This window comes from Cupressus sempervirens, chromosome 5, assembly GCF_028749045.1.
Source record: "Cupressus sempervirens isolate cs-2001-9-10 chromosome 5, ASM2874904v1, whole genome shotgun sequence".
In the NCBI taxonomy this organism is placed as follows: domain Eukaryota; kingdom Viridiplantae; phylum Streptophyta; class Pinopsida; order Cupressales; family Cupressaceae; genus Cupressus; species Cupressus sempervirens.
This window is the reverse complement of record NC_143122.1, coordinates 748688483-748699082: the sequence shown is the minus strand read 5'-3', so window position 1 is coordinate 748699082 and position 10600 is coordinate 748688483. Positions and strand designations below refer to the sequence as shown.

General features: G+C 34.9%; 1 protein-coding gene across 1 annotated transcript; it reads left to right on the top strand.

Annotated features, from left to right (window-relative positions):
• The first annotated feature begins 5181 nt into the window (after positions 1-5181).
• Positions 5182-10047, top strand: LOC149558088 (disease resistance protein Roq1-like). The gene is made up of 3 exons (XM_089832487.1): positions 5182-5880; positions 7486-9318; positions 9458-10047. The coding sequence occupies exons 1-3, from the start codon at positions 5315-5317 to the stop codon at positions 9822-9824; spliced, it is 2766 nt and encodes a 921-aa protein (XP_089688613.1). The 5' UTR covers positions 5182-5314; the 3' UTR covers positions 9825-10047.
• Positions 10048-10600: the final 553 nt, after the last annotated feature.

Genomic DNA, 10600 nt, shown 5'->3' with positions numbered 1-10600 from the left:
TGATTCATTTCATGATAGTGTATGTCCCTAGGGACCCTAAGACCCTAGGGAGTCATGTGGTTGGTTCTAATGCATCGAGAGGTGTCAAGAACCAACCAAATGTGTCACTAGGGGCCTTTGGACCCTTAGGGACATAGGTTGTCATGAAATGCATCGAGAGGGGTTATAAGTTAACCTATGATCCCGATCGATGCCTTTCATGACAATGTATGTCCCTAGGGGCCCTAGGACCCCTAGGGATGCATGTGGTTAGTTATAATGCATTGAGAGGGGTCATAGCTTAACCTATGACCCCTATCGATGCATTTCATGACAACCTATGTCCCTAGGGGTTGTAGGGCCCCTAGGGACATAGGTTGTCATGAATTGCTTTGAAAGGGGTCACTAGGGGCTCTAGGAACATATATTATCATGAAGTACATTGAAAGGGGTCATAGGTTAACCTATAACCCCCTTCGATGCATTTTATGACAATAATATATTTAATAATAATATAATACTTCATATTTTAATATAATAGATTATATAACAATTATAATCATATATGTTACTAGATTATAGATTTAATGATAATAATAACCATATATATTATTATATATAATAATAGTCATATAATATTACTATATATATATATATATTTAATAATAATAATCATACATATTACTATATATATTAATAATTATAATCACATATAATAATAATAGTTAATAATAATAATCATAATCATATGTAATAATAATATCAATGTCCACACTTTCAGCAAATGAATTGCCCTCTAAAACACACAAAAGTTTCCCCCTCAAATTTATTTCCTCTCAAATTTCCCTCCCTCCAAAATTGCAAATGGAAAATCTTTCCTCTCAAAATTTCCTCCAAAATTTTGATTGAAAATTTACGTACATGATTGGATACCCAATTTGATTTTGGGTATCCAATTAGGCTTCATATTTACCAAGCCTATTTGGTCAACCCAAAAAATATGTTTGAGAATAGTTTCACTGACACTCAGACTTTGGGTAGCCATCTAACAATGTTATTTTCATCGAAATTTAATGAAACAAAAATAGTTTTTTTATAACACTCTCAAGATTCCATCGATATAATTGCTATCAAATTTTGAGTTCGATAAGTATTTATTAGTTAATTTTCAATGAAGATGATTGTAAAGTGTTGATTGACATATTGATTGAAAAATAGCTATAACTTTCAAATGGTATAACATTTTTTAAATCCAAAAGTTGTGTCACATTCTATGGTTCGCCTGGTATAAGAATTTTTTTTTAATTTGGTAAAGTTTTGTATTAGTTCAAGTGGTCAGACACGGGAGTTTTTTTTTTTTTGAAAAAGTTTTAGTAGAAAAATCATATTTAATTATTTATTTGGAGTAAAAATACCCAAAAATATGCATCACATCTAGGCATGAGTCTACTTTTTATATCTATAATTATATTAACAAATATTATCATTTGATTTTGATTAAGGTGGTTAGACATACACCTACTTTTTATTTTCGCTGAAATTTTCATACTACTACATTAAAATCCAAACTTTTGACTAATCAAATATTTTATTCTCCAGATAAGGTCTAGTAGTTTAGAAACTACATTCAATTTCCTACAAATTATTTTCTTACAACTTTTTGATATAAAGTCCAGAACCATTTTAAAATTATGTGTCAAGTTGACATAACCTTAATTTGTTAGTTTTTTAGTACCACTTAAGGCCATAGTTTTGTTGATCATGAATCTACACATACCCAATACCCAAAATCCTATAACCATAAACTCTAAACCTTATAACCATAACTTCTAAAAGCTAAATCATGTTTCCTTTCATCCATCTCTATTTTTCCCTTTATCTCTCTCTTCCTATTTTCCTTGTCTTTGTAGATCCATTCCCTCCCTCTCCACCACCTCTCTCATCATATCTCCCTCTCCCACACCTCTCCTCCTCTCACCCATCTACTAATCTCTCTCTCTCTCTCTCTCTCTCTCTCTCTCTCTCTCTCTCTCTCTCTCTCTAACCATAAAACTTAAAACTTAAACACTATAACTATAAACCATTAACCATAAATCCTTTCTCTTTTTGTCTTCCCCCCTCTCCTTCACCCCCCACTATTTTCCCCTCTCCCCTATCTACGTACTCCCTCTAAGGTTCCCCCTCTCCCTTTCCCCTTTTCTCCTTTTGTCCCTCTCACTTTATCCCTATCCCCCTTCAACATATTTCCTACTTTCTCCCTCTCCCACATTTCTATCCCTCTCTCTCCTACTCTCCCACTATCTCTTTCCCTAAACCATAAATCTTAAAATTCCTATGCCCAAAACCCAAAATTTTATAACCATGAATTCTCTTGTTATCTTGCTATAGAGGTAGAGCATGAATTAAAGATAATGACAAAAAGGATAAACAAACATAAAGATATAGAGAGAGCCCAGGAAAGGGAGAGATGAGTAGAGTGATAAACAAAAAGAAAGAAGTAGAAATAGACAAATATATTTTTTCAAAATATAATTACATAAAATAACATAGAAAAATTATTTCATACTATATATTACATTATAATGTAAATCATATATGAAAAAATTATATATATCTTTATAATTGTATATTATACATTAAAAAAAAAAAAAAAAATTATTTTTTGATCTAGATATGTGTTTACTTTTTAATCATTTGATTTCACCTCAAATTAAATCAGATAGTAGGCACTATTTTGTAACAAACATTGGAAGAGCCCAATGAATTTGGGGAGATGAAGAGATGGGGAGGTAGGTAAAGAAAGAGTGGAAGGGATATATAGAGTGATATATGGTCACACACAGACACACGCGCACACATGCACGTACACACACACATGCACGCACGTGCACACACACACACACACGCGCGCGCGCACACACACACACACACAAACAGAGATAGAGAGATATGGGGAAAGAGAGAAAGAGAGGAGGGAGAGTGAGATTAAGATAAATATATAAAGATATGGTGAAGGATAGATATAAATATATGATGAAGGGTATATAGATGATTGATATGATAGATATATAGAGGATAGAGAATAGAGGTGGGGAGAGGAAGAGGATTTAAAAAGAAGAGATAACAAGAGGACATAATGAAAGTTTGAGTTATTTAGAGATTACAATGTGCACTTGATCAATTGGCACATTGACAAGATAATGTCAATTATTCATTATATTAAGTGGTGAAGATAGTTAAATTGAAGACTAGAAGAGGGGGAGATTACTTAAATTATAGAGATAATGGTTAGAGGGTTTTGGGTTTTGGGCTTTGGGCTTAAGTACTTTTAGGGTTTAGAGAGAGGAATAGAGAGGTGGACCTTAGTGGGTAAAGATATTATTTGATTGAAATTTGGATATCAAAGCCTTTCCCTTTAGTTAAAAGAGGTGTACACACCTCAATAGGGTTTGGTTGTAAGTATGAAACTAGGGTAAACTACATCTCATGTGTCTTAAGATTCATACATTTAGTTCTACGATGATGTAATATATTGACTTCTACATCTATCTTATTCTTGGAGTAAATCTCATCTCATTCATATATAGTTATAACCAATACTACAAAGGAACAAAGCATACTTAAATTGAATAGAAGACACAAAGATTAGAATTGAGTTTACCCAATCTTGGGCTACATCCCCATCTCTCTATTCCCTAAACTTTAAAGCCTACCTAAGCCTAACATCCTAAACCATCCAACCCTAAGGTCTAAAATATATATTAGTAGATAACTCTAAACCCTATTACCATAATCTCTAAACTTTAAGTCCTTTCTCCTTTCTCCATTTTCACTCTTTTGTACTCTTTTCCTCACACATTCATTATACCCATCAAGGTTAAGCAAATGAGGTAAAATATTAATCAAACAAAATCTCTTATTATAAATACACACATCAAAGAAATGATGCCACAAAATTACCAAATAATTATCAAGTTTTTCCCTCGGTCTCTAAATCCCTCAAATAATATCTTTCTTTAATCTCTTATTACTCTTCTATATCCCCTAGTGAGAGAGATAAAGAGAGAGAGAGATGGGGAATAGGGAGAGAAGGAAAATACGGAGATAGTGTGAGAGGGGGAAGAAGGAAAATATTCTCTACATAGGGTTTAGACTATAGTAATTATTGTACATAGTTTGGGGTAAATAAGGTTGAGAGTGTTTTCGATGTTAATTATTTCCTCTACCTCTTTTCCCTATAACCCACGTGTCTTCCTACTAACTCATCCTTCCTAACCCATCCCAAGTGCATGGAGTGAGCGCTACTCTCCAAGCTGTCAAGTGCAGGTACATATTCACCAATTTCTCCTGAGACTTGCTCTCGCGCAATTTCTGCTCTCATCTCCTGCACCTTCACCTTCACCTTCACCTTCGATTAAATATATCTATTTATAGACGCTGCCAAATTAACTTGAGGTGCAAGTTTCCCATGTATATTATTATTTTTATTATTATTTATAGAACTACGAACATGCATACAACGATCTATTCGTAAATCCAGTTCATGGTTGATAGGCGTTGCTAAAGTAGTTTATTATTATTATTATTATTATAATATATATTTTGATTTGTTGTTTTTTTTAAAAAGGCATGTGTGAGCGGTGACAGCCCAGAGAAGCGCACGTTGACGGCACAGAGAAGCGGCCCACATTACATTAAACTTCAGATCTATAAAGGAATATAAATTAATATTTTATTCTATTTCCTACATAGACGGCGCCCATTTTGACCCACGTACAGAAACATATTAGTGCCTTCCAAGACAGCAATAATTTTTGAATAAGGAGTGCCGATACTCTTCACTACTCCTTACCACAAGTGTCGACGTCAATGTCACGACTGCTTTCTAAAAGAAACGGGGACGTCTATCCAACAGAAAATATGTACCGCATTGTGACAATTTCTGTAATTCTATGATTTTTTGAAGTAACGAATAAATAAATTGCAAAAACTGTCACATCTGATACATATTTTCTGCTGTTTAACTAAACGACTATTAACTATTCAAACACGTTCGTTTGACTCTATTTGGTTTCTAAGAAAATTATCTACAACTTCACAGGAAAATTCCACATTCCGCGTTTCTCATCCATTTGAATTGTTTGTAGTCGGCAGTTCCTGTCCATATGTTTACTAGGAAATTCTCTTCAAGCCCTCAAGAAATTTCCACTCTCTGTCGTTAACCCCATCCGACTATGTTTTTGTTCACCCCTGTTTAGGTTTGCGACATGCTCTTTTGTGCCCCGCCTGAAAATACATTTATTGTTAAGCTCTCATTTATTGTTCAGAACAAGCAATGGAGATTTCCGTTTGCTCTCAGGATCCCACCTCCAAAATCATCTACGAGCTCAACGAGGAATTCCATCAATATCAGCCTCCCCCAAACAAAATCCTCTGCAGTGTCTCCAACAAATATAATGTGTTCCTCAGCTTTAGGGGAAAAGATGTGAGAACAACTTTTGTCGACCATCTCTATGAATCTCTCTGTGGAGCTGGACTTAGGGTTTTCCTCGACAGCGAAGAGCTAGACAAGGGCAAAGAAATCGAATCCAGCCTTGAAACGGCCATTGCCACAAGCGATATATTCATACCCATATTTTCGAGGAACTATGCAGAATCAACATGGTGTCTGAAGGAGGCGGCCCAGATGTGGAGATCGAATGGCTTCATCATTCCTCTGTTTTATGATGTGGAACCCTCTGATGTTCGTTACCCTCAGAAAAAGGGAGGTCCATTCGCGGAGGCATTCGAGAAATATAACAGGCGTTTAGATCGGTGGGATGAGGGAACTATCGAGAAATGGAAGAATGCACTCTGTAAAATCTCTTCTCTTTCTGGTTGGACAAGGGCAGGAGAATTCGGGTAAGTAATTTTGCACCTCTCATTTCCATTAATTCACGGCGAAAGCCAAACGAGATCTTTTTGTTCGGGGAACTATTTGTTTGCTTATTAAGTTTTCAAAATTAGCCTGATAATACTGTTAGTGTTGAATGGCGTAGGATTTGCCTGGTCTTGAGCAAGAAATGTTGAATCTTACCAGATATTAGAAAGGGTTCTTTCGACAAAACATCAGATCGTAGGCTACAAAAGCAGTTATATTCCGTACGAGCTCCAATCAAGTGGATGTTCATTGCTACATAGTTGTATCAATATTGTAATTTTCTCCACAACCACATACTCTGTTTAAGAACTTCTTACAGAATTTCTGTATAATAGTTATACTAGATTATGGCTCCTCCTTGGATCCTCTAGCCTGCTTTAGGCGATTATTGCCTTGGATCTCTTTCTAGGCCCTAAATCATTTTCACCCCTCGGATCTCTTTACATGGGTAGAGTTAGCAATTGCCTCCGATTTGTCCAATCGCAGTTTCATTTACTTCACGGTAAATAATCATATCATACCCTGGTCCATCTGAGTCAGTGAGTTTAATCTTTGTTTGATTTGCTAGCTTTCGAGTGTTGTATTTTTCACTATATCTTCTTAATTTTGGATGCAGTTACTGCAGCGGTTTATTGATGTGTCTTCAATCATTTGTACCAAATCTTCTCAATTTTTGTTAGCTGCTCTGTTTTCCAGTCTACCAGTCTAATCTGGTGGCAAAAGCATCTCTCTTAACTTTACATATCACTCATACATTTACATATTTGTCATATGACGTAATGCTTATAAAATATTACAGCTAGTTCTAATTCAGAATAAGGCAGTAATCGTTGAATATTTTATATTAGGCCATGAATCTGAGATTTTTCTCAATATCATATGATACATTTCGATTTTTCTCAATGTCATATGATACATTTCGAGTTGAACTTACTTTGGCGTTGAGATTACCGTTTAGTTCATTACTATGATTTTATAGAACATTTATAAGGTATTACTGGTTGAATATTAAATATAAAACAATGAATCTGAAAGTTTCCTCAAACATATCATATGTTACATTTGGAGTCAAGATTTCTGTTTAGTTCATACCCTGATTTTATAAACATTTTTGTCAAACAGTATAATATGTTACATTTGGATTCAATATTTCGTTTATGAATCCTTTACAGATTAACATAATCATTGTGTCGGTTGAAACTTCAGAATAACGAGTAGTTCAAAGAGTTTATGATCAACATTTAATTAGTATTTGCATTTTCTCAGTACTCCTTCCTTACCAGTTACATCAGCTTTGTTACTGGTTGAACCACTAATGTTTTAAAATAAAAAATTCACTCTTCACATGGCATAACTGTCATTGATGTACATAACAAATTTCTAGTTATCATGCAAACATTTGTTACTTTACTGGTCAATGTTCTGTTGTAATCATCTCAAAATATTGAAGCTTTTCCCTTTCTGTTTTAAAATTAGAAAATATTTTAAACTCTGCAATACTATAATCTGGCTTAAATTTTGGAATTTAGTGTACTTTATTTTGTAACTCAAATAATAATGTGGAATATAAGAAAGGTGATTCTCAGGTACGAAGGAAGACTAGTAAAAAGAGTTGTGAAAGACGTGTTGGATACATTGAAGATTACTTTGCTGGATGTCCCTGAGCATCTTGTTGGACTGCAAACGAATATTGATAACCTGATCAAAAGATTAGATCTAAGGTCTTGGCACAGGACAGTGAAAGTTGGAGTCATTGGTATCGGCGGAGTGGGTAAAACCACCCTGGCCAAAGCTGTTTACAATACAATTTATACTGGCTTTGATGCTCATTGTTATGTGAAGAGAAATACTACCCTTGTAGACCTGCAACGGGAAATTCTAAGAAGTCTGGTAAATTACAAGGGAGATGTTTCAAGTGTTGATGGGGGTAAAGCTCTGATGAGAAACCGATTGCGAGGAGTTCGTACCCTTGTCATCTTGGACGATGTGAATGATGGCTGCCAGTTGGATGCTGTCAATGAGAATTGGTTTGGGCAGGGTAGCAGGATCATCATCACATCCCGAGACCGACATATACTCAATCTCGCCAAGGTTGATTCAGTCCTTCAAATGAGTGGGCTACGGGATGATGACGCGCTTGAATTGTTTAGCTGGCACGCTTTCAAAAGGGTCGTCCCAGAGACCCCCTACCAACATCTTTCTCCAGAAATTGCAAGAGCCTGTCGGGGTCATCCTCTTTCATTACAAGTTATTGGAGCACATTTGTTTGATAAGAAAGAGCCCAGTGACATCCAATGTTGGGAAGAAGCTCTCCATAACATTGGGGAAAATCAAGAAATATCCAGTGTCCTTCGAATCAGTTATGATGGACTTAGCCATGTTGAGAAGGAAATATTTCTGGATATTGCTTGTTTCTTTCCTGGTGAAATAATAAATCCCGCTGTTATCTTCTGGGAAGTTTTACACCCAAATAGAGTTCAAACAGCCCTCAAAAATCTCAAGCTAAAAATGCTTATAGCTATAAACAAGAGTGGCCCTGAATATGTCCTGGATATGCATGATCTTTTGCGGGGAATTGGAAGAGAAATTCAAAAGCAGCTTGATAACAATAGCAGATTGTGGCTGTCGACGGATGCTTTGAACAGAGCCAGATTAGAGGCTGTGAATATGCTTGTTTTAACAGGAGAGAGTGGAAGAGGGCCCCTCAGCTTGCATAGCATGCCTTCCCTACGCTACCTAGTTCTGCAAAATACAAAAGTAGTGGGCAACATTGGAAACTTAGTTCCGAATTTGTTATGGCTAAAAATTAGACATTGTGACTTAAATGATACGTTTGCATGGCTGAGATTAAGAAACGGATTCCAGCTAGATGGCAGTTGGTCCCAAGTCAGGATCTTATGTGTAGAGCAATGTGAGAGCCTTACGAGAATCCCAAAAACAGTTGACAGCTTGGTCAATCTCCAATGCTTTTTTCTCAAGGATTGCGTAGCTCTCACGACACTTCCAGACGCACTTGGTAATTTGTCACAATTGCAGGAGTTATCTTTATGGGGCTGTACCAATTTAACAATCCTTCCTGATACTCTGGGCAACTTGACGCAGCTGAAACTGTTGAATTTGAAACACTGTACAGGTCTAAGAAGCCTTCCGACCAGAATGGGTAATTTAACTCAACTAGAACGTCTAGATTTGTTAGGATGTACAGGGCTAAGAAATCTTCCCAATACAGTAGGCAACTTGGCACATCTCCGGTTTTTGTTCATGCAATATTGTTCAGGTTTACAAAGCTTGCCTTACGCGGTGGGCAAGTTACGAAATCTGAAGGTATTGACCATGCGTGAATCCTATGCATGTTGGGGAGACATAGAAAGGTTTCATGATGGGGTTTTCAAGCTCGCCCAGCTTAGAGACTCAAACAGGTAAAAATCATTCGTAGATGCATTTAATTTTTGAGTACATTGGCTCCTTTTCAGAACTTCGGAAGGATAAGATATATATTTCTATTCAATTGATTAAAATTTCTTGTTCCTTGACAAGGTTGGATCTTATATTTTGCAGAAGCGACGGATTAAGAAGGTTGGTGGAGAAGAAGTACAATGTATGCATTGTTTGCCACGCAGCAGATGCAGAGGAAGCATTGAAGGGGGCGGAGAAGTACAAATATCTTCGCAGCGGGTCAACTCGAATATGCAGAGTCATCGAAGATGAGGAGAGTGGCCGTGAGATTAAAGATGCGATTGATAACAGTGATATTCTTGTTCCCATTCTTTCCCAAAACTCTGGGGAGTCGATAATGTGCGCGAGAGGGGTCTCAGCCATGATATCCTCGGATGGTATCATTGTTCCTCTACACCTTCCTAACTATTGGTCCAATCGTATCTCATTTTGGGAATGCGTACAAAAAGTTAGAATTGGAGTATTTTGAACAATAATGTCCATCATTCTCCACGTCTCAGCGGTTTTCTCGCTCTAAATTTTAACATTTTTCTGATGGAATTGTCGGGCAGCGTATCTAACTCGGTCTTTTCCAACTCGGTCTTTTCCATAGGATTTAATTTTCCAATTGTAACTGTTTTAAATGATATTTAATTTTTATTACATTGTAAAATTCTTAGATTTTTCTTAATCATAAATGAGTTTATATACAATTTAAATTTTTATAATTGAAGCATATTAATTAATATTTAATTTTATTATTAAGTTTTTTTTATTTCAAGTTTTTAAAAATTTGATTTAGTTCAAATTTTTTTTATTGTAAAATAAATACATGTTTCAATCTTAGAATTTTTTTTTAAAATAAAAATTTAAAAGCAATATTAATCTTGTGAAGGTTTAAATTATAAAATGTTATTTTGTTCATAATTTTTAAAATATTTGCACATTAGTGAAATTTTACTATTCCTACATAATATTGTTAAAGTCTTTTAATAAAATTTTCAATTTTTTTTATTTCATTAATTTTAAAAATATTTGACGAAATAACATTTTTATATCATTTTTATTTTATTTTCACAATTATTATCATGAATATCAAGTGAGAATCCTTATATATATATATATATATATATATATATATATATATATATATATATATATATATATATATATATATATTGAAACATAAATCGTTCTAAATAATTTTAGATAATTATTGCAAGTAAATTAATTACATTTCAAACTCATCTTGAAGTTTCTAACCTG

Coding starts and splice junctions, on each gene's coding strand:
- LOC149558088 (XM_089832487.1), top strand. CDS start 5,315: ATGGAGATTTCCGTTTGCTCTCAGGATCCCACCTCCAAAATCATCTAC. Junction 5,881..7,485: donor ACAAGGGCAGGAGAATTCGG/GTAAGTAATTTT, acceptor GGTGATTCTCAG/GTACGAAGGAAGACTAGTAA. Junction 9,319..9,457: donor CAGCTTAGAGACTCAAACAG/GTAAAAATCATT, acceptor TATATTTTGCAG/AAGCGACGGATTAAGAAGGT.